A 24,558-nucleotide genomic window follows, 5' to 3' on the forward strand; every position below is an offset into this window, starting at 1 on the left:
CTGCACAGCCTGCAAGTAGCTGGACAGGTTAGAGTCTTTTCAGGTAGCTTTTTTGGTGTGAACCTCTTCCGGGCAGTTTAACTAATCTGTCTTTTTCTAGACAGTTCAACTGGTAGAAGAGTGTCTATGGTAGACACTCCATATGGTCCTTATTGCTTATATAGACTTGGGGAGGGAGGGACAAATGAATCTGCTCAGTTTCAGGGACTTCCTGAAACATTTGAGTTGTTTACCTCCTAAGCTTCTCTTCCCATTTAACATCCCGTGTCATAGCAAGCTTCCCTTCGTGATGGAAGATTAAGGTTTTAATCTCAGAAGAAACAGCAATACAATAGAGCCAGATCTGAGAGGGATTTGAAGGGCATCTCAAGGAGACTTTGGCCTTGATTCTTTAAGCTATAGGGCCCTTTGAACATTGTAAACTAGAAAGTGACTTCCTTAAATCAAGTAGGCCAGGGAAGCCTAATTCTACCTATTGACAATTGTTCGAGGAGGATAAGTGGGTTCATTATATTCATTTGACAGAGAGATGTGGAGTCTCTTCTATGTCCCAAGCTCCATGCCAGGGTCAAGTGTTATAAAGAGAACTGGATTAGCAGATCATACACTCAGGCAGGAAAGACAGGCCTCAAGCCCACTGTATAACCAAGTTTGACAACCAGAGGGGACACACCCACGGTGGGGGAAAGTGTTCCAGAACTCACACGTGATTGGTCAGTCCAGAGTCCCACAGCTTTGAGTTTCATGCTGCCACTGATAAGTTGGGTCATTATGTAATTGTGCAAGGAAAGGAAACATGGCTTTATTAAGAATATCTTAGAGGCCTCAGGATTGTGGAGATGAAAGAGAAGGAGGCAGAAATAGACTTTCCAATGAGGCAAATTCATTGGTGGGGAGGGGGGAATGGGACTCAGTTGCAACAAATGACTCAGTTGAACAAATACTTCAAATGAATAGTGAGATATTTGGCTTGCAGGACATATGTGCCAAGTGGGTTGTGATACCACAGCTTTGAAACCATGCCCCTTCCTGGGAGGCTGTTTTGATTGACAACTACCTTGCAAATGGATAGTATTCTGTATGCACACTGTGCTGGAAGCTGAGTGGTATAGGCTGTATATTTCTTTATTTGTCCACACACACCAAGTATGTGTTGCTTCCTTTCCCTTACACCCTGCAGTTTGAAGAGAATGTCATAGACATTTGCTTGGAGCTGCTCGAGAAGTCTCTGAACTTCCAGATCGACCCATCCACAGACTGTGCTCTGCGGGGAAGCCCTGTCTACATCAGCAGAGTTGTGTGCGCCATGGTAAGGTGTCCCTGCAATAGGAGAAAATGAGGAGTTCAGGAGCAGGAACTCTCTGCGAACAAAACCATTTTGAATGAGACTGAGAGCAGGTTATGGGAAATGAGCTATCTCAACTAAACCCTGAAATAGCTGGTGCGGGCCATTGCCTCTATTAATCCAAATTACATGTTTTGTTTTGGGGGGAAAGCTGAACGTCACTGAGTTTGAGAATGATCTCATTGCTTCTGGATTTCCAATGTGTTCTTACTCTGCTCAGAGACAAGCTCCTGTGCTTCACAGAGATTGAAATGGAATGATGAATTGATATAAGTCTCAGCCTGGCGGTCCTTCCCGTCAGCACCCCCACATCACGTCCCAGGGAGGGACACGTGTTTCTAATGCTTCCGTACACGGCTTCTCTTCAGATAAACAGCAATGATGACAATGGGGTGCTCAACGGTAACTGGAGTGAAAATTACGTGGACGGTGTCAACCCTGCAGAGTGGACGGGCAGCGTGGCCATCCTCAAGCAGTGGCATGCCATGGGCTGCCAACCAGTGCGCTACGGGCAGTGCTGGGTCTTTGCCGCCGTCATGTGCACAGGTAAGAGACGACATAGACCCTAGGGGCCGCTAGAGCGGCCATGTCAGAGCTCTCGGGACCATTTCTATCTTAGTCTCACAGTTCCCATCAAGCGCATTTGGAAGACAGTTGTTTCCTGCAGAAAGATCTCGTCACTGACCTCACCAGTCTGGTGAGACACTGGTTCTGAAGTAGAAATCACACACAACAAAACTTATCACCCTGCCCTCTGAGCTCACGCAGCCTAACAGCATGTTTCCACAAGAATGAGAATGACCAACCGTCCAGGTCCAAGAGAGACTTGAGAAGAAACACTAAATGATTAAATAGCACAAAAAACAAATTGGGTCATTTCTGGCTTAATGAAGATATGCACACAAACAAAAATGAGCCCCTGACCTTTAGGGCTGGAGCAACAAGGCAACCCAAGTGAATGACCTTGATTTTGGTGTTGCTACAAGCTCAGAGGGAATTAGGGGTCTGACTTGGAACAGGGAGTTAGGGAATGGGAAAGAAATAGAAGGTCATTTTTTAGATAGGAACTAGAGATCCCAGTGACAGAAGAGAAACCTAGAAGAATGAGGTGAAGAAGGAAGATAGAAGGGCATTGTCTTGTATGTGGCAAGAGGGCAAAGTAGAAATAGATGGGAAGGAAATTTTAGAAGTAACATCTGGGCTGGGAGGTGGTGGCACACACCTTTCATCCCAACACTTGAGAGACAGAAGCAAATGGATCTCTGTGAGTTCAAGGCCATCCTGGTCTACAAAGCAAGTTCCAGGATAGCTAGAGCTAGGGCTGTTAATCAGAGGCACTGTCTCAAAAAGACAAGAAAGAAAGAAAGAAAGAAAGAAAGAAAGAAAGAAAGAAAGGAAGGAAGGAAGGAAGGAAGGAAGGAAGGAAGGAAGGAAGGAAGGAAGAAAGGAAGAAAGAAAGGAAGGTGAGGATGGTGAGCAGAGGCCTCCGCCTTGCCCATGGCCGCTCTCTTGCTCTTGATCCCCACCCTCGCTCTGCCCACCCTCAGCCTCTTGTTATGCATGCCCATGTCCCTGAGTTAGTCATCATTCCTGCCAACTAGGGAGCTAGGCCAAGTCAGGCTTTTACTCACAGGACTCCAGTAGGATGCAGGGAGACCAGAGTTGCCAGTAACTTGGTATTTATGGAAGGTTTAGGTTTTCTGTGTAGACATTTCCTGGGACAGGCATGCACGCTATGGCCAGAGAGGCCGATGAATGCAGCACCAGGCCTCAGTCCAAGGGCATGAGGAGATCTCTGTCAACACTGACAGAGTGTGACAGTACTTTTAGTGTGGCTGCTGCTGAAGCCCTTTCTTAGTGCCTGCCTCCTTCTGCTGCTTCACATCTTGATCTTCAGTTGGATGCTTTGATGGCCCAGTGATACGACATAACTAATTCAACAGCTTTGGTGCTAAAAGATGAGGAAATTAGGGTGACGTGGGGGATCTGAATCATCCAGAAGGCAGACACAAGACAAGGCAGAAAACTGGGCAGGGTGACTTAAAACTCCAATCCCATCACTTAGAATGAGGCAGGAGGATTACTGTGTATTCAAGTTCAGCCTGGGCTGTATAAGGCTGTATTTCTAGGCTAGCCTGGACTACAGATAGAATGAGTCTGCCACCCCCAACACACACACACACACGATGAAAGGGCAGAACAGATCTTGTGTGAGATAAAGGGGGAGCCCTCCAGTGTGGAAAAACTGAGTTCGCGTGTAGAGGGAGAGAGCTGGCTTTGGGAGAGGCTGTCTGGAGTGGGTGATGGAAGAGGTGGAGACAGCGGGTGGAGGTTAAGCAATGACAGCAGGGTAATTAAAATGTTCGTAAGAATCGTGGCCCTTCAGTGACCTTGAAACAAAGAGTTAGGCAATGACCAAATGTGGCCCTCTCCAGCTATAGCCGAATTAGCTTTCCCCCAAAGGGCCACCTTGTCATACATTAGTACATGTGCAGTCTGAAGAGACTGTTCCCTCAACAACACACAGTGGAGTCCTTCTGTGCTAGGTGCCATGTTCCACCTAGTCTCTTGGCTACAAAGATGGAAAAGACCCAGTCACTTTTGTTCCTCACCAAAATGAAAGATAAAGGTTGAGCCAAACTAATTATGCCAACACAGCTACCACTCACATCTTAAACAATTATACCATTATTATCCCATGGCTGTTATAATGATAACGGGCATTTCCTTTGTGCCAGGCACTGTGTTAAAACCTTGGCAAAGGAGAGTAACAGGGAAGCATGCAGACTCTGGAAGCAGACTCCTTGGGGTTTCTGCAGTCCCCTTATCCACAGGGATTACAGCCCAAGACCCCCAAAGGTGCCCGAAACTCTGCTAGTACCAAAGCCATCCTTATATACTGTGTGGTTTTTATAAATATTTACCTATGGTGAAGTTTAGTTTATTAATTAGGCACAGGAAGACATTGATAATGATAACTAAAATAACTCTGGATGGTTAGAATATTATACTATCATAAAATTTCCAGCACTCTTCCTCTTGAACTTTGGGCAATTATTAAATAAAATGTGGGCTGCTTGGACCTAGCACTGCGGTAGCACAGCAGGTGATCTGGTAACCCAGAAGTGACTGACAGGCAGGTAGTGTAGAGCATGGACACTCTGGACGGAGGGATGGTTCATGTTGTGGGCAGGACAGCTGAGATCCCGTCATATGCTCAAAACAATACAGGATTTCAAACCTTCAAAAAGAAAGGTTTATTTCTGCAGTTTCCATTTAAAAATTTTGTTTTGTGACTGACTGGAAGTAACTGGGAACACAGAAATTGAAATATATTATTGAATATATATTCACATATGTAATATATATATATATATATATGTGTATGTATATATATAATCGAACTGTGAATATAAGTACTAACACTGCTATCAACTCTCTGAGTAACCTGCGGCAAGTCTCAGTTTACCCAGATATGTGGTGCAGAAATTAGTGGTATCTGACACCTAAGTTTATGCTCCATTGATGCTATTTTAGAAATTAGATAATAAGACATTCTCTAAGAAATTATGCAAATTATTACATGCGAGTTCCAGAAAGGCTTCATGTTTAATCCATGCATCTATTCTTTCCATTGACCGGTGATATTTATTCTGTTCATCTTAGTTTCTGACTTGTGCATATTTGAAGTGCGGAGTATACCATGTACTTAACTATAGTGACGCTCCTTACCGCCCCTGTCCTTCCTTCCTGCTGCCCCTTCCCCTTCCCAGACAGTCACCCTTCTGTTTTCCTGCTGTGTGTTGGTGGGTTTACATGTGTGTGTGCTTGTATGCACGTCCGCATGTGAGTGTCTGTGCTAAGCTCCACCTAGAAGAGAAAGTATACGGTATTTGTCTTTCTGGAACTAGTTTATTTCCAGTTCTGTCCATGTGCCCCAAAACACACACAGTTCTTTATCTGCCAAGGGTTACTGAAAGGACCATGTAAGTCCACCACGAACAATGACTAGCTAGAGAGTGTTCAGTATTAGCTCAGAGTGTCTCGGTTGATCTCCTAAATGACTTATGATTTTTTTTTTCATCTTTTCCATCTGCCAAATGAAGTGGAATGTCCAAGCTTGGTTCACCCTCCAGTGTGTAGGCACTGCAGGCCATGATCTCACTGTAGGCTTCCCTGCCCAGGAGCATGGCTAGCATCAGCTCTCTGCCCAGCAGCCTTTGTGCTTCCCACTCAACACTGGACATCCTTCAATGTTTCTAGTTCTCCCCACCGCCTGTGAAGCAGACATCACGGCAGCTTGTGACCACACGACTTGTGAATGAGAAAACAAAACTTTCTTTTGTTTTGATTGAGATAGGGTGCCTTTATGTGGCGCAGGCTGTCTTGGAACTTGCTATGGATACCAGGCTGGCCTCAGACTCAAGGAGATATGCCTGTCTCTGCCTCTCAAGTGTTGAGATTAAACATGTGCCCCACTATGCCAGGCCTAAAAATTCATTTTTAAGCTGGTGATGTAGCTCCTTGGTAGAATCTTAGTGTAGCATGTTTGAAGCCTTAGCTTGATTGACAGCACAACCAAAGAAGAGTGCACTCTCCCATCTACAGCCCTCTGGCCCAGGGTTGTCTTTTTGACTGTCAAACGTGATGACTTTAATTGCCTGTAGAAAGTTTACAAAAGGAGGCTTTGTTTTCCTCAAAGCTAAATATATATAGTGTACAGGGAGTTTTCTTTGGCATCCATTTGTAGGTAGTTACTTGGTAATTAAAGAGAAGTTCCTGGCTCTCCCTTCTGAGCTCAGGGCCAGCCTCTAGAGAGCTCTAGGGCATTGGATTCTCACTCTTTAGGCCTCTATTCTAGAAAAGATTGGAACCCTCAGCCCTTGAGTGAGGTCTGGAAAGTAGCCTGGATGCTTTGCACTGTAGTAAGGGACCAGAAGGGACAGTGGGGTTCCCCAGAAGCCATGTGGTTACGTGTATCCATACTATGCCTGCTAGTGGGTAGACATGTTTTGTTTTGTGATGCTATTGTTTTTTGAGACTCACTCTATAGCCCAGGCATTCCTTGAGCTCCTCCTCCCTCAGCCTCCCAAGTTCTAGGATTACATAGATGCCACCGTGCTTAGCTAAAGCAGGCTTTCTTTCTGCGGTGACAATGAAATATTCCAGAGTTAAATCACTTAGAGTTTTGCACAACTTGTCCAAATAGCACTAACTTGTGAACTGTACATTTGACAAAAGGTGCTCTGTAGTCTCTGAGCTATACCTTGAGAAAAATCCAAGCACCCTGGAAATAAGCCTGCCCTGCCTTTTCCCATACCCATATGAACTTGGGGTAAACGGGGCAGCAGTGGCACGGGCAGAAAGGCACTGATGTGGAACTGGTCTGTAGAGTTCATCCCTTCCTATAGAAAATGGAGCCTTAAGCCTTGGTAGCCTCATTGAGAAGCTGAGTCAGGAACTGATGGGAGACATTTGGGCTGGGTCCTCCCCACTCCAACCACAGCAACCCCGCTTGTATGTCACTCATTGACTGGATTCCACCTTGAGAAGATTTGTAGTAGTGTCTTCTATTTAAAGCTTTTAAAGATGTGTTCTAACTTAATCGTGCACGGATCTCTATGAAGTATCTCATCGTTAATTTCAATACAACTTGCTTCTCATTCTTTCTGCTGAGTTCTAAGTCTCCAAGAAGGAGCCTCATCCAAGGGTCTCATGCTTTGTTTTTCCCCAACCTTTCCTTGGATCTCAGTCCAAACTTGCACAATGCCCTGGCTGGAACGTTTATATACTGTTATTTTCCATTGATTTATGAGCGTGGAGATTTATGGAATGTTCCTTCATAGGGTTCTTGGTTAACATATGACATCTATTTGGAAAGAAGTCTAGCACATAGCTTTACACCAGCACTAGCTGTCATGGTTGGGATACTGTTCTAAGCTTTGTTTCTTAGGCTCCAGTGGTTTGGCTGAGTTTGGTTTAAAGATCTCTCCACCTTTTTCACAATCATCAGTTCCATATCCTCTCCATCACTCTCCCCCACTTTACGCTTCCTCTCTTTCTTGAAATATTTACGGTTACAATTGATCACAACCCTAACTTTGCAGTATTATCAAAATTGATCTGCTTCCACCTAAAAACCACCTGTTACTTCTCTTCTTTTATCCATTAACTCACTTCCATCGAGTACCTACCCTCAAAACCAATGTGTTTGGCGTGTACCTACCCACAACACACCAATGTGTTTGACATGTACCTACCCACAAAACACCAATGTGTTTGACGTGTACCTACCCACAACACACCAATGTGTTTGACATGTACCTACCCACAAAACACCAATGTGTTTGACATGTACCTACTCACAAAACACCAATGTGTTTGACATATAGCACTGGAGTGGGAAATGCTCTCACAAAAGGTGTATTATTATCCATATGCATTTGTTTCTTAAAACATTTTAGATTTTATTTTATATGTGTGTTGCCTGCATGTGTGCTTGTGCACCATGTGCATGCCTAGTGCCTGCAGAAGTCTAAAGGGTGTCAGCTTCCTTGGAACTGGAGTTATGATGGTTGTGAACCACCATATGGGTACTGGGAACTGAACCAGATCCTATGCAAGAGCAGCAAGTGTTCTTAACCACTGAGCCTATCTTCCCAGCCCCCATCCATGTACAACTTTTATTCAATGTGGTTTTTGTGTCACGTGTTGTATTTTCCTTTAGAAATACCAGTGGGCCTTTTCTTCTACTTCTGTTTCCCTTCATTGTGTTCACGTTTTCTCTTTCTTTCTGTTTGCTTCGTAGTTTTTGAATTGACCCTGGCCATTGAACTTTGGTGTTCAACTGAACGTTGTTTTATTCAATAAAGGTCTTTGCTGTGGTACGCCAATAAGGTTTTGCATATTAATTTGAGCTTTTGGAGGTTTTTTTTTAGCTTTGTTTTGATGGGTCCCAAACAGTCTTTAGGTCTTTAGTTTTAGCTCATGCTGCTTTGCCACCCTTCTGAGCATGCTCCTAAACACCCTGTGTAACGTGAGGCTTCTATTTTGTCGCTTCTTCTGGTCTTCTGGAACTTTGTTCCCATACTGAACTGACACCTCTGCAGAACTTGAGAGAGCTCTCTTCAGCTCTTTCCTTCTTCTGTCCTATGCTACTCTATGAGTTCTAGCCCCCCTCTCCTCCGTGAACTGCAGTCTCACCTCTTGAACTCAGAGAGGCTGCTGGAGGCCCCCTGCTTGGGTCCCTCCTCCCTCTCCTATGGTCCGGAAGCTGCCTGTAGGATGTGTCTCAGTTGAGATGATCTGATTATTTTTATGATTGAGTTAAATTATTATATTCGGGGCGGGAAGACTGAAAGGGTAGAGTACCAAATCATCACATCCACCAGGGACCATGTCATCAGTGAAGGTAGAGTACCACATCATCACATCCACCAGGGGACCATGTCACCAGTGGGTAGAGTACCACGCATCCACTAGGGACCATGTCACCAGTGAAGGTAGAGTACCGCGTCATCACATCCACCAGGGACCATGTCACCGGTGCTGTTTATCATTGTTGATACCTGGCCAGGGCGGGTTGCCCTTCGCTACTATGAGGTGGCAGGGGTAGGAATACATTTTTCCGGTCCTTGTTTTGCACAAACTGGAATCTAATATGGAGCTATGTTAGGCCTCGTTATAGTGTCTTTTCTGTCTCATTTAATCTAGAGAAGATTTGTTTTTGAATATGTGGCCTTTTGAATGAAGGACACTGTCCTACCTTTGTATCCAGCCGAGGGCTTCATTGTCCTGTTGGTCTTCTCATGCCTCTGTTCCTTGCTTTGTCATCAGAAGTTAGATGTAAAGAAGTAAAGTGTCATATTAACCATGTTTGTTGAGGGGCTGTTCCTTTTCTGGTGCTGGTCATCAAATCTATAGCTATGTGCATGCTAGGCAGGCATTCTGCCCGAGCTACGGCTGTGGGGTGAGAAGAGGCAGCTCCTTTGCAAGCAGACTTCTCATTTTCTACACTCACAGCAGGAGCCAGAGTTCCTGTCCTTTCTCTGTTGGTCCAGATGACTGATGTCTGTGAGGACAGAGGGGACAGACACAAGGGTGCTCACTGTGAAGGTGTCTCTTTCACCATTTAAGATTTTCCTCAAGGAACCAAATGGAGTAGCCTTGGATCCATGGGAATTACTCAACACCATCCTTTTACATGGGCTACTATTTGTGCCGAACACATAATCGATGTGATGTAACTTCCGTTCTCTGTTCTCAGTCTTAGAAGGTGATACCCTTGAGTTCGTGTTCTGTTTTCCCATAAATAGTGTCCACCTGTATTTCTTGAACAGCAGATGGATCTCAATGACCATGATTTAGTTTGAAATTGCCCGTCTTCTTATCAAAAAATAAAAGTGGGGGCTGGCTCAGGTTTAAGAGCACCTGCTGCTCTTGCAGGGTTTCATTCTTAACCCAACATGTCAAACCATAATCAATTGTAACTCCAGTTCCAGGGGATCCAGAGTATCCTTCTAGCCCCCTTGGGGACCAGGCACACACATGCTGAACATACATACATACATGCAAGTAAACAATGGTACACATAAACTTTTTTAAAATTTAAGTTTGAAAAAAAAATTATGTGGGAAGCTGGAGAGATGGTGCCATCGTTAAAAATACTTCCTGTACATCCCTGAGGACTAGAGCGTGCCTTCCAGTGCCCACATTAGAACCCGGATGTGTCCTGGAATTGAGCAAGATTAAGAGAGAAGGGTCACTGCGGCTCGCTACTTTCCAGTCTTGCCGAGAAAACATGATCCCAGGGTTCAGGGAGATACCCTGCCTCAGAATAGGCAGAGAGTGACAGAAGGGGACACTTGTCACCCTTTCTAGCCTCCACACATGTACAGACGTGTATATGCTAACACATGAACACATAAACCTACACACATACAGATGTATGCCACACACTCAAATAAGTAAATAAGAAAATAAAAAAAATGTCATTTAGGTAGGACGTGATCCTAATATAAAGCTAGAAGGCTATAGTATTAACATAAAAAATGGATTACATGCCTATACGTGTAACAGATACCTTAAAGAGTTAAGCACACTGTAGTCTCGATTGCTCAGAAGGATCACTTGAGCCCAGGAGTTGGTAGCCAGTCAGAGGACAGACTCGGTGACAACAAAGCAAACAATGAAACAAACAAAAACCCAAGCAAAGCAACAAAATAACAAAAATGTTACCCAAAAATCTAGCATAAATGAGGAAACAAACATACATCGGTGGAAGAGAATATTGAATGATGACCTTATGATACTGTTATCTGAAAGGTCAAAGCGTTGCCATCATGGTGTTTATAAAGGACAGCTGACTATATGAGAGGGGGAGCTGGGAGTCATATTTTTATCATTTGAAAACTGAAAGCATCCAGACAGAAATGAAAAGGTGGCAGAGGTCATCACATTTAAATGTAATCACTTTGACTGCATAGAAGCGTTGATCATAGCTCTCAGCATCAGGCACGGAGTGTGCTGTAATATACTTTGGGAACTCTGAAATCCCTTCCTAACTGAAACTCTGTCTTTGCCCAATTGCCATGGTCTGAGTATGAAGACATGTGTGCATATGCACACAAAATGCCCACAAAGGTCTCTCTTCCATGAGATTCAATCCCCACAAATATGTCACTGAAGGAGTCACCCGAATGTCATGTCAGATTGAGAGGTGCCAAAACTGATAGTCAGTAGACAACTTGTTCACAAGCTGAAGGCAATTTATTTAACAGGAAGAAAATGAGTCTGTTTTCTTCCCGGTGCTAGGAATGAAGAAATACAAGAGAAGTATCTGATGGAAGCCTCACTTTGAGGTTATTTGTAATCTGGCCAACAAGATAAGATAGAGATGTCAAATTACAGAGCGCTTAATCTAGTGCTAAAATGTGTAGGTGATTGGAATTGTGTTGCCAGCTTAAGTAGGAGGCTAACGTGACCTAGAGCAGTCAGAGAAACTTCAAAGGTGCAGGTACACTGAGATCACAGGTGGCTGGAATGCCCGGTGAAGTAGCAAGGGTGGAGCTCGCAGTTAGAGCAAGGAAGGGATTAGAGAACCATGAGCCCGAGTCCTGACCCGACTCCTCTTCCTGATTTCACCTCTCCAGCTTCAGGTGTGTCGCCTTGCGTGCCATGCTCCATGTACACAACCCTTCTTGCCAGCATAGTGGCTCCCAGCTATAATCAGCAGTTAGGAGGCTGAAGCAGGAGAATATCTAGAGGCGAAAGGCTAGCCTGGGTTATAAAGTGAGATTGTGCTTCAAAAAACAACTTCCCTACCCCAACCAAAAGAAAAGAAAAAAGAAGGCAGCTCCGAAGCTTAGTGGTAGAACACTTGTGTAGTATGGGTAAAGCCCCAGGTTCAATCCCTAACCCACAGGAAGAAGAGGAAGAAGTCTTTGTCCAGGAGGAGGACAGCCCTGGGTTTGTCTCCGGCGTGATTGGATTTGGTGACAGAAACCTGTAAGCCTAAGACCAGCCTAAAGAGTCTAAACTAAAATCTGTAGGCAATAAGAGATCCAGACTGTAGTGTGAGCCTTTCTTAGATGACAACAGTATGTGTGCTAAGCCTTTACAAACATTTGGTATTTAACTCAAGGAGAGGAAGAGAAACTTTTCGCGTCCCTCTCTGGCTTCATTCTGTCCCGCTGCGATAACGTAGCCCTTCTCAGTCCTCTCACAGGTCCTGATAAGTCAAGCGAGAGTAGATCAGTATAAGTCCACCACTGTGCTCTAGAGCCTGGCGAGTTTGGTGCCAGGGTATACACAGCCATTATGACAATGTGTGCTGAAGTCAGAAATCATTAGCACAGGCATCATCCACCCACCCACCCACCCATTCACCCATCCACCCATCCATCCACCCATCCACCCATCCATCCATCCACCTATCCATCCATCCATCCATTCATCCATCCATCCACCCACCCATCCACCCATCCATCCATCCATGCAGCAAGTATCCGCACGTTAGGCCTTGCCCTGTATTATTAATGGCTGTGCAATAGTAAAGATGAGTAACATACTCTTTGCCCTTAGGAAGGCAGACTCATAAATAAACAATTACGAACCATGGGTTAGGGTGGGAAAAGGCCTATCAGGCCACAGCTATCAGGAGCTGGCGCCAGCATTGACACATTGAGGGGCCCTGGTCAGAGCAGAAAAGGGAGTAGGCTGCTTTCTGCTCCCTGCCTGCTGCCCTGCCTTGGCATGCTCTCTTGCTGCTGTGAGTGGCATCCGCCTTCCTGACCACACTTTTAGCATAAGTGTGCCCACACAGAGCTCCATTCTTGCCACATTTCTATCTCATGTTCTTCTCTGAAGGTGTCCTGTGTAACCCCCCGCCTTCTACACACTTATTGGGACTGCCCACTGCTGCCCTAGTTTATTTTGGCTGTGTTCAGATATGCTACTCAAGGGAGAATTCAAGACTTCCTTTTGGGCTTCTCTCCTCCCCAAACAAGGTCACCTCCAGAGGTGTACCCCTTCCCTGACCTAGAGAGGCGTGTATCAAACTACTAAGGAGCCTAGCCAGGACTGCCGACTCAGACCTGTAATCTCAGGTACTTCAGAGACTGAAGCAGGGAGATCACAGGTTCAAGGCTTGCCTGAACTAAAGAGTGAGTTCAAGGTCAACTTGAGTAACTTAACAAGACACTGCCTCAAGATTTAAAACAAGCCTGACTGTAGCTCCGTAATAAAATACTCACCTAACAAAAGCGAGACCTTGAGTTCAATCCTCAGTACCACAAAACATTAAGAACATTGGGGTTGGGGAGAAAGTGGAAATTGGTATTGGTATGTAAAATGAAAAAAGATAGTTTGTTTTTTTAAAAAAAAATAATAAAAAGAGGGTTGGGGTTGGTGACACATATCCATAAACTCAAAGCTAGCCTGGGCTATGTGATGAGATCCTGTCTAAAGAAAGAAAATGTAAACTAAAACTATTTTTAAATTACATATTCAGATTTTAAAAATATTTCGTTTTTTTCACTCAGTCATTTGGCTTCTTAGAGTCAGTCCCAAGGAATAAGAAGGGATTGATCTGCAAATATATCCATCACTATTATTTATAATAGGAAAAATACTGGAAGTCCACTAAATTTCAGAGAATAGGCACCACTAGACATAGAATATAGAAACGCGGCAGATATAAAACAGCATGGGGAGATGTGCGGAACACTTGATTGTTTGAGCTGAGCATGCTACCAATGGGGAGGCTTGGAACTGAGCTCAAGTGTGGCAGGGAAGCCACAGTTGGAGTGAGAGCCTGTGTCTGGCGAGCTGTGTGACTTCTGGTCGAGGTTACTCATCCTTCTTCGTCTCTGTCATCAGAATGGAAATAATAATAATAGCAGATCCTAACCAGAGCTCTCTTGAGAACAGAGGCACTGAAACAGGCAGCCCAGAGCCTTACTGCTGGATACTAGCAATTATTAGTCTTGAGCTAGGCAGGTCAACACCGCTGGGCACCAGGGGGCAGCTATCCTCGGAGTAATTAGTGATGAGCTGGGAGCTGGGGTGAGGGGTTCCTCACTTGAAAGAGCACAGAATGAGGGCTGCAGCAGAAAACAAGAAAAGAAGTAGGCTGGCCAAGGAAACGGACACCCCTGGGGAATAAAGACAACATTCTACCTCTTTCCAGGAATTCTTCTTACCAGGGACACACTCGCTTTTCCAAGCTTGTGTCACAAGTTGTCCTCCTTTTCTTAGAGAGCTTTCTGACATAATAGCGCCAAGAATAAAGGGAATTCCAAGCGCACAAACCTTTGCCTGACAATCCGATGGTCTCAGCAATAATCCTCACGACAGGAAGAAACTTTTGTCTGAAGGTGGGAGACTTGAGGCCAGGCCAGGAGTGAGGCTGAGTCAGGTCTCCAAGACTTGCCAACAGAGAGGTGTGGCTGCCCCACCCTGCAGGCACAAACAGCAGATAGGACAACTCGCTAGACTCTCTCTCGGCTCCAGCAAAGCCTGTCAGATCAGCCTAACATAACCTTTGCAACAGTCATCCCATGAACTCAGGACATGGGAAGAGAGAGGGAACTGCCTTCAGCGCAGCGTCCCAGACAGTCCCTGTCTGGTCCTGCAGATCCCAAATGGATGCTCTCTCTAGATCCAGGATCTCCAGCACGCTGGTGCTTTCTCTGTCTTTCTGCAGTGATGAGGTGCCTGGGGATCCCCACCCGTGTGATCACCAACTTTGACTCCGGCCATGACACGGATGGGAACCTGATCATCGATGAGTATTATGATAACACAGGCAGGATTTTGGAGAATATGAAGAAGGATACCGTCTGGTGAGAGACAACCTCTCAGCCTATTTCTTGAGCCACAGATCTGAGCCAAAAGCACAGGCAGGAAATAGGGCAGGACTGTGCTCAGCCTATGCCCCCACATCCTCCTGCTTCCCAGAGCTGAGATAGCAGAACAGAAAACAACGAAGGGGTTAGAATCCTCATATCATCAATGCTGTTAGATGGGAGTGGAGGTCCCCCTTGTCCTCCTTCTTCTAATAGCCTAAGGGTCTGACCACAGAAGTCTGACATATCACTTGTGGACATGGCAAAGACTAGGGCTGCCTCTGTGGGACACACACACACACACACACACACAGGGAGAGAGAGAGAGTGAGTGAGAGACAGAGACAGAGACAGAGACAGAGACAGAGACAGAGGAAGGGATCCACGAGGCACCCTGTGAGAGATCTAGAGGAATCGTAACTTTAGTAAACTGGAAGCCTTCACTGTTCACACAGTCAGCAGAGAGATGCTCTGCAAACAAATAAAGGTTCACAAGAGGAAGATCTGTCCTTCCTCCCCCAAAGACACTTAAGTCCTGTGAGTCTGTCTTTCTGTAACCAGTTCACCTGCTTATCCTTGTCAGTCTAGAAAGGAAACAGGCAGGATAGTCCCGTCATAGGTGTATTTAACACCGACTCCCCCGGCTTTTCCTTAGGAATTTCCACGTGTGGAATGAGTGCTGGATGGTACGGAAAGACCTGCCTCCTGGATACGGAGGCTGGCAAGTGCTAGATGCGACACCGCAGGAAACCAGCAATGGTGAGGCTCTCTAGACAGGAGTCAGGACCCACCCTCACAGACCTGCCCCAGCCCCTGTCTTGTCCACCACATACTATCTACCAGAACCTTCCTCCCCATTTTTCTTCAGGTCTCTACTGCTGCGGCCCTGCTTCTGTCAAAGCCATCAAAGAGGGAGAAGTGGACCTAAACTATGACACGCCGTTTGCATTTTCTATGGTGAATGCTGACTGCATGTCTTGGCTTGTCTATGGAGGGAAGGAGCAGAAGCTTCACCGGGACACAGCCACTGTTGGGAACTTTATCAGTACTAAGAGCATCCAGAGCGATGAGCGGGATGACGTCACAGAGAGCTACAAGTATGAAGAAGGTACAGTCGGGCAGCCTTCATGAGAGCCTGAGTTCAGGGTACCATCCCCTGCCATAGCCCGGGGAGTCAGAGGCCATGATGCAGGGCAAGACCCAAGTTTGCCTCCTTAGTCATTCAGTTACAAGGATCCTGTCAGGCCGTTCCCGTTGCCTTACTTCTATCCACCATCACTTCATGTCCCACAGGCCAGAGACCTCCCTCCAGTGTGTTCTTATCTACTAGTCAGCCATGTATAGACATCTGACAACAGAGTATGAGTTCTCCCAGCTTCTCAGAGCTCAGCCTCCTACCGAAGATGGCGATCAACTTAGTAAACTATTGGCAGATTTCGTTCATTTAACTTATCGTTTAGTTAATTGTGTTCGGTTGAGTGTTTAGGAGTCAGGCCAGATCACCAGCCAGCTTCCGCACTTTCGAAGACCCGTGTTCACCCTCATACTCACACATGGGACCAGCAGGACCAGAGGGTGTTGCCGAGGCCATAGCCCTCTCAGGGGCTTCTTGTCCAAGCCAGTAAGGCCAAAGGAGAGACCATGTTATCAGGTGTGAACTCCTGGAACAGACACCTGCCAGATTAACTTCTGGGAAGTCAAGCAAAGCTATCCATCCCTGAGGACCAGAATCGGGGGCTTCACTGCTGAAGCCAGGGAGTGTGATACCTTTTACTTTGCTTTTGGGTTTTTTTTTGTTTGTTTGGTCTCTCTCTCTCTCTCTCTCTCTCTCTCTCTCTCTCTCTCTTTCTCTCTCTCTCTCGTTTTGTTTGTCAAGACAGGATTTTTCTGTATCTTTAGGACCTGTATTGGAACTCGCTCTGTAGACCAGGCTGGCCTTGAACTCACAGAGATCTACCTGCCTTTGCCTCCTGAGTGCTGGGATTAAAGGAGTGCTTTGATAGGAATTCCATTGACTACATAAATCGTTCTGGGTTATATGGACATTGTTGACCATTTACTTCATTTTTACTATTTCACGGTTGCAGCAAACAAATCCAAGTACAAACAGGGTTTATTTTACATTACTACATTAACTGGATTTTTTTTCAAATGAATAGGGAATTCTATACATACAGGAACAAACAATGGTGAATCTTGATGCATCCAGGAGCATGAAGCATCCAGGGGTGGGGTAGGTGACAGGTTATAGTTACACACCATTGACCATAGGGCCTGGTAGGGCAGATATACATTCTGCTGCGCTTTAGGAGAAGGTGCTTATAAAAGAGAGTGGAGAGGGAAAATGATTTTCAGAAATTAGCAGGACTCACAGCCATAACAGCTTTTCCTCTGATGCCACCAATTCCTGGTATCTCAGGGTATAACTCCCAAAGCTGGGCTAAGGAAGGAACAAGGAAGAACAAGGGTATCTGGGTAAGTATGAGAGGCCACAGTGGCCTTCCAGGGCCACACACAGCAGGGGTGAATGGCGATATGGCCTGACTGGGCCCTGGACATGTGACTAGTCTAATGAGCCCACGAGGTACAGTACAAATCTACCAGACCAAGGGACTGGGATGGGGAAGGGGAGTACTCAGGACCATGGGCTGAGCTAGCTTGGGCAGCTGGGAGGTGCCTCTCAGAGGCCAGGAGCCTGGAGCCTGCCCTTCCATGAGCAAGCACATCAGAGGTAACTGTTTATAATCAGAACTGGGGGAGGACATGGCTCTCCCTGGACTCCCTGAGTCCCAGGTGCAGACCCATGGAAAACCCAGGAAAGATCATGGGAGTAGGAGGCAGGGAGCTGGACAGGGTGTACTGGGTATTCTTGTCTTCTGCAGGGTAGTAGGGTGGTGGTGGAGGCTGTTCATGTTCATGTAGCCATTATGGGTTGCCTGAGTTGTAATAGGCACTAACAGCTATTTCTGTGACCTTGGCCTCAACTACAGGAGCAAAGGGAATGTTGGAGCCTCAGATTGGAGATACCATGGGCCCAGGTTAGGGTGGTAACAGGTTTTAGGCATCCAGGACCCCATCCATCGTGGAGGAGACTAAACATAACTCAAGTAAAAGTGGTAGATAGCTGGGGTACAGTCCATTGACTACCAGTATGGGGGAAGGCATGGGCCCTGCTGGGCATGTTAGAGTACCCATAGGCTCCATTTGGGGTCTTCACCTCTGGAGACTTAAGATGCCACCTGAGTATCTACTCTCCAAACTCAATGGCATGCCACACTATAAAAGTCAACATATAGGAAGGAGAGCCTTCCAGCCACCTTCTGCTTCATCGCTGTTTTCTTATTGAAGTCTCCATGGAACACTGGCTGCTTGAACTCACGGTTCTTCATCACGAAGGACTGCTTTCTTCCCATTAGACAAAAAGATGGCCATTAAGGGATAAGGCAGATGGTGCCATTCTTGGTCCCTTTGAAGGCCTCTTGCATGTTCTTCATGTCATTAAATGTAAGAGCCACACGATCAGAGGACATTAGGATGGTCCTAGTGTTGTTGATGGTCATTCCCATGACTTCTGAGTGAATCTTGTCAAACTCCACAGTCTCTGAAGGGTTCTTAGTATAGGCTTTTTAACAATACTGTTCTTCTAGCCCATAGCATGAGATATCTTCCCACTTTTTTCTATCTTCAATTTCTTTCATCAATATTTCATAATTTATAATAGAGATCTTTCACTTCTTTGATTAAATTTATTCTTAAGTATTTCTTAAAAGGCTAAATAAATTCAGGTTGCTTTCTTAATTTCTGTTCTGATAATTCACTGTTAGCATATCGCAAGGCAATTAATTTTGTAAAGATTTGTTTTATGTTTATTTATATGTATGTATGTGCATGTGTGGGTGGGTACTCTTAAAGGCCAGAAGAAAGCATTCGATCCCTCAGAGCTGGAGCTACAGGCGGTTGTACTCCATTGATTTTGCATCTTGTAGTTTTGTTGGTGGAGGGGCTGAGGGTAGAATGTTCAGCTAAGGCTTACCTCCTGGGTCAGCCTGATCATGCTGATACTGTATCTATCTGTCCTTCCAGGTTCCCTTCAAGAGAGACAGGTGTTCCTAAAGGCTCTACAGAAGCTAAAGACTGAAAGGGCTCCAGGACCCCATCAAGGAGACTCAAATTCCTTCAGCTCTGCGCCACGAAGGCAAGCTAGTTCTAGGAGCCTGGATACACCTTCCCTTCGACCCAGCGATGTCATCCAGGTCTCTCTGAAGTTTGAGCTGCTTGACCCACCCAACATGGGCCAAGACATAAACTTTGTCCTGTTGGCTGTCAACCTGTCAACTCAGTTCAAGGATCTCAAACTCAATTTGAGTGCCCAGTCTCTGTTGCACGATGGCAGCCCCCTAGCCCCATTCTGGCAGGATGTCGCATTTATTACACTGTTCCCTGAAGAAGGTACATGCATAGTTCTCCTGCAGCCCTTTCTCTCCCCTCTTTTCCTTCTTCTCTCTCCCTTCTTCCTTCCTCCTGCTGACCCCTGAGGAAAGCAGCCCACCTGTTGGTGAAACCCTGAGCTTTGGAGTCATCTAGACTTTGGACCTAGGAATGATTCTGGGCAACCTATATTGGCTTTGGTTGGGAGGTGGTTTCAAGACAGGGTTTCTCTTTGTAGCTCTGGAAGTCCTGGAACTCCCTTTGTAGACCAGACTGTTCTCAAACTCTCAGAGATCCACTTGCTTCTGCCTCGCGAGTGCTGGAATTAAAGGTGTGCACCCCCACCGCCCAGTTTATACTGCCTTTCTTAACTACAGTTTTCCCATCTGAAAGGTTAGTTTCTGCTTCAGCAAAACTGGTTGTACCCTGACTCCTTCTTCTCCATAGAAGAATCATCAGATCCAACTGTGGCCCCGCTGGCTTTCTCAGCCATCCTCACTTCCTCCTTCTTGTCTTCTCTCCCTAGAAAAGACCTACCCTTGCAAAATCCTCTACTCTCAGTACAGCCAGTATCTGTCAACGGACAAGCTAATCCGCATCAGCGCCCTGGGTGAAGAGAAAAGCAGTCCTGAGAAAATCCTGGTGAACAAGATCATCACCCTGACTTTCCCACGCATCATGATTAATGTAGGCAAAAAGGGGCCCTTAAAATGGTCTTGGGGCAGCCAGGCCTGTTTGGGAGGATGTCCCTTCTTTACTCATTCTGGTACCCCCAGAAGGGAGCAGCTTATTGGGGGGGGGTGTCTTCATTTCCTGGTACTATTAGAGGCCTTTTGTGTGTGTCTTAGTTAGGTTTCTACTGCTGTGGAAACCATGACTATGGCAACTCTTATAAAGGACCACATTTAACTGAGTGGCTTACAGTTTAGAGGTTCAGTCCATCATAGTCCATCATCATCATGGTAGGACACGGCAGCAAGCAGGCAGACACGGTACTGGAGAGGTAGCAGAGATTTCTGCATCTTGCTCAGGCAACAAAAAGTGGTCTCTCTCATTGGGTATGATTTGAATACATATGAGACCACAAAGCCCGTCTCCACAGTGACACGCTTCCTCCAACAAGGCCACACCTCCTCCAGCAAAGCCGCACCTCCTAACAATGCCTCTCCTTATGATCTTATTGGGGCCAATTACAGTTAAACTACTACAGTGTGGATCCTTGAGTTCAGGCCATAGACTCAGGGAGCCTTTCTTGCGCTGCTTCCTGTGTTGACCTTCCAGGGGCAAACACAACAGCAGTCCAGATGCCAGTGGCTCAGTGAAGGGAAGAGTCCACCTCAGGGCCAGATCAGGTTTGATTTGATATTTTCTGGCTGTGTGTTCTTGAGCAAATCCACTGAGCTTCTGCTGTCTGAAGTGTTGAAAGAGGAAAGTAGATGACAGGGTCTCTGGCGTCCTGTGGCCTTTCTGAGCGGAAAAGTATCCGGGGTTGTTTTTTTTGCAAGGCCATCCCCAGGGTCTAACCATCTCCTGGATCCCCACCAAGAGAGGCTATGAGGCCCTCTTGACAGCACTTCAAAGTCTCCAGCAGACGTAACCAGCATCTTTGCAAAGGAGCAATACATTTTGAGAGAAGCAAGAAGAGATGGGAGGGGCCTTGAGTTTCTAGGGGTAGCAGATTATGAGAAGGCAAATGTATGGGAACCCAGGGCAAGAAGGGCATTTGGGACAATCGTGTCATAGAGATTCCTCAGTGCTATCTCCGGGCTGATGAGGGACTCCTCTCGTGTGCTTCTCTGTTGCTGGAGTCAGACACTGGCCAACACCAATCTGGGGACGAAAGGGTGTACTGGTCATTGAGGGAACTCAGGGAAGGAACTCACATAGAATCAGGAACCAAGAAGGGGTGTTGCTTACTGGCTTGTCACCCGTGGCTTGTTCATCTTGCTTTCTTATACAACAGGAGGACCTGCCTAAGAATGGTACCTCTCACGGTGAGCTAAGCCCTCCCACATCGACCAAGAAAATGCCACCACAGACTTGCCCACAGGCCAATATGATAAAAGCAACTCCTCAATTCATGTTCCCTCTTCCCAGAAAATTCTAGTTTTTATCAAATTGACAAAAACCCAACCAGCACAGAGACCAATGTCTCAGTGATAAACTTTGACCTTCCTGGTAAAAGGGAGGAAAAGGGAGACACCTTTGTAAATGTATGCCTTTAGGATAGAAATCAGAAAGCATTTCGTGTTTCTTCTTATTGCTTCAACTCAAAATTATCCCGAGGCCAGAGTGGCATATTTGGCGATGATGTATTCTGAGACCCTACAAGATGAAACAGCGCTGCACATTAACATTCGATGAACTGGCGGGTGATGACTAACTGCCTCTTTCCCGGTCCCGGGTCTCTGTTTAGGTGCTAGGAGTAGCCTCCGTGAATCAGCCACTCACCGTCCAGGTGGTCTTTTCAAACCCACTCTCAGAGCCAGTCGAGGACTGTGTGCTGACCTTGGAAGGAAGCGGTCTCTTTAAGAAGCAGCAGAGGGTTCTGTAAGTGCAGGAGCACCCAGGCTTCCCTCCGATTGCATCCTGCTGCCCCTGGGTGGCCTCAGGATGTGGGAGAGCAGAGTGCGAGAAGCCAGGAGGAAAGGGTTTCCTGACATCATTCTCTGTTCTCTGTTGCAGCATCGGAGTCCTCAAACCCCACCACAAAGCCAGCATCACTCTGAAGACGGTGCCTTTCAAGAGCGGCCAAAGGCAGATCCAAGCTAATCTGAGGAGCAATAAGTTTAAAGACATCAAGGGTTACAAGAATGTGTACGTTGACACTGGTGTATAAACCCTGAGACGGAGCTGGAGAGACAGCTCAGCGGTTGAGAGCATGGGTTGCTTTTGCAAAGAACTCGGGTTAGATTTCCCAGCACTCACACGGTGACTCATGATCATCTGTGACCCCAGCTGCAGGGACCCAACCAAAACGCATGCAGAAAAAAAAAACAACAAAGCATTCATACACATGCAGCAAAGATAAATAAATATAAATTTTTTAAAGAAAAATAAAACAAACTCTGAGCTATGCCAGTTGCGTGGATTTTAAACTGAAGGCTTCACAGACTCTGACATCAGCAGCGATGGAGATGCCAGAGATAGTAACTGCTGGTCTGTTTACGAAACTGGTCAGGACTCTCTAGCACCCAGGGACTCTATGGCATCCCTACAGAAGTGTGATTTGGCACAGAGGTCAAGGGAAGACAGGCTTTAGTAGCTCACTGTCTCTTTGTCGGTGTGACGACCAAACAGTATCAACACGCTTCGTTCCTCGCGGTCATCTGCTTCACTGCGAGTAATCCTCACTTTCTCTGCAGAGCCTCCCCCTGCCCTTCAGTGGCTAGGAACTTCCTGCTGCCTCAGTGTCTGAGCCCATTCACTCATTCAAGAGGTATTTACTGAGTGTCCAGTGTACGGCAAATACCGCTCCGAGTGTAAGAGATGAGATAGCAAATAAAGCAGAGGCCCCGACGTTGTGGAGCCTACATTCTGGTGGGAACATGGAAGACAGACACTAAACAGGTGCCTGTCACAATCCAGGTCGAAGAACAAAAGTCCCAAAGTGTATTAAGATACCAGGTTCTGTCTCAATTTCTTGTCACAAGGAGAGAAGAAAAGCCCAGGTTGTCTCTTGCCCTGGCCCTCCCTTAAATATGCCCCCATGTGACCCTGAAGCCATTCTTCAATGCACACAGTCCTAATCTCTCCATCTGATGCCACCAGTGTTTCTGTGTTCCTGGAGGCCTGCTGTTCGCTGGCAGTCAGGAAGGAAAACTCAACTGCTAGTGCAAAGGGGTGGGCATTTGGGGGGCACTGACTCAGTCTCAGGGCTTCCTACCTGCTGCAGCTCATGTTCCCGGTCACTCACACCCTGCCCCGTCTGCGCCACTGAACACAAAACAGCTTTGCAGCGCCTTTCCCAGGATGCTGCCAAAGACAGGCACGATGCTCCTGCCCTCCAGGCACCGGCAACCTGACTAAAACAGGTGTCCTAGTAAATATACAGACGTCGAATAAAGAAGTTAACGACTTCCATTAGACATAAACAAAAGGGTCAATGTCGTTAATCAGAGGGAGAGAAAGGGTGTGGTGGGAATTACCAGTAAGCTGATTGCGCTGTGGGAGAGTCAGCTGAGAAGCTGGCGGCACAGCTGGAAGGAACCTACAATTATCTTAGCCTGTAATTACTACATGGTAACAACAAGAAATCGTTTAAGGAAAACATCACGGAGAGGCACCTCTGACAGAGAGGATGACCTCTGAAGGACTTGGGAATTTTTGGCGGCACATCCTCAGACTCGTGCGTGAGTCTTGTCAACACCACACTCATCAGCTCGCTCAACAAATAGCTACCGAGTTTCTTCTAGGCCCGAGGCCCTAAGGCAGGCTGGCCCTGAGTAAATGCGAAGGGCCAGGCCAGCTCTCCAGGAGCTCAAGCTGAGCATGTGGCGAATCTAAACCACAGGAGAGATTCTTAAAGACTTTAAATTAATTAACTAATTAATTTTTACATTTTCTTTTGTGTGTGAAAGAATGTGTGTGAGCACACGATGGTCAAGCATGCATGTGATGGTCAGAGGACAATTTGAGGAAGCTGGTTTTCTGCTTCTGCCACAGAGATTCCAGGGACTAGAGCTCAGGGCGGCAGGCTTAGCAGCACGGGCGCTTACCTGCTGAGTCCTCTCGCCTACCAAGGAGATTTTTTTTAAGAAAGAAAGCCGAGGACCGCTATTGAGGTAACCAGAGTGTTTTGGAGTGCAAAGAGGGTGAACCAGTTCGGTTCAAACTGTGGACTGAGGAAAGCTTCCTGGAGAAAGTAAGTTTATTATTTATTGTTAACTAAAATAGCAGGAGATGGTTAAACAGAATTGGACTCAGGAATAGAAAGCGATGAAGCTGAGTGAAGAGCCAAGAGCTGCAAACCATTTGGGGGGTTGGAGGTCAGAGTGGGAGGGAGCAAGCAGACGGACAAACGTGAGGCTCGTAGTAGGCGATGAAGACAGAGTTCTTCAGGAAGCCAGTAGGAACTGGGGTCACTAGTGTTGACACGTTTCTCCCCCATCCGGGAGCCCAGTCCCTGCCTGTTGCACCATGGCACAGAGCAGATTCTGTTTCGCAGCACTGAGCAGACTCCACATGAATCAACACTATGGACGAGTTCTCCACCCTGGTCAGCTGTGGTAGCTGACGGTCCCACCACAGTCGTTCATTCGGGCCAAGGCCTTCCCTAACCACAAAGGCTGTCTTTTCACTGGTTCATTTCACATTTATTGAGTATCTGTGTCAAATGTTCTAGGCCTGGGAATAAAGCAATGAAGAAAGCAAATGAGGTCCTCCCCACCTGCCCCGCACTGCTGACTCCAAAGGGACCCAATACAACTCCTTCCAGCG

At 46.4% G+C, this 24,558-nt stretch overlaps 1 protein-coding gene and 1 long non-coding RNA gene across 4 annotated transcripts in view; one reads left to right on the forward strand and one right to left on the reverse strand.

The window, feature by feature from the left end:
* The window catches only part of Tgm5 (transglutaminase 5), a 36,806-nt gene extending 14,609 nt beyond the window's left edge, over positions 1-22,197 (forward strand). For all 3 annotated transcript variants that reach the window (XM_085696360.2, XM_085696361.2, XM_085696362.2), the window contains 9 exons: positions 1,181-1,309; positions 1,714-1,891; positions 14,550-14,688; positions 15,347-15,450; positions 15,560-15,799; positions 18,775-19,140; positions 19,646-19,806; positions 21,536-21,669; positions 21,805-22,197. In XM_085696360.2, the coding sequence (XP_085552486.2) occupies positions 1,181-1,309; positions 1,714-1,891; positions 14,550-14,688; positions 15,347-15,450; positions 15,560-15,799; positions 18,775-19,140; positions 19,646-19,806; positions 21,536-21,669; positions 21,805-21,958 (1,605 nt within the window). In that variant the 3' untranslated portion in view covers positions 21,959-22,197. The remainder of the gene's footprint in view (positions 1-1,180; positions 1,310-1,713; positions 1,892-14,549; positions 14,689-15,346; positions 15,451-15,559; positions 15,800-18,774; positions 19,141-19,645; positions 19,807-21,535; positions 21,670-21,804) is intronic.
* On the reverse strand, positions 11,092-14,450 carry LOC125416683 (uncharacterized). Its single transcript, XR_015004027.1, has 2 exons — positions 14,156-14,450; positions 11,092-11,604 (listed from the first exon to the last, which is right to left on the reverse strand). It is a non-coding gene; the product is annotated as an uncharacterized LOC125416683 (long non-coding RNA).
* Positions 22,198-24,558: the final 2,361 nt, after the last annotated feature.

This window comes from Myodes glareolus, chromosome 10 (assembly GCF_982192425.1).
Source record: "Myodes glareolus chromosome 10, mMyoGla1.1, whole genome shotgun sequence".
Classification (NCBI taxonomy): Eukaryota; Metazoa; Chordata; class Mammalia; order Rodentia; family Cricetidae; genus Myodes; species Myodes glareolus.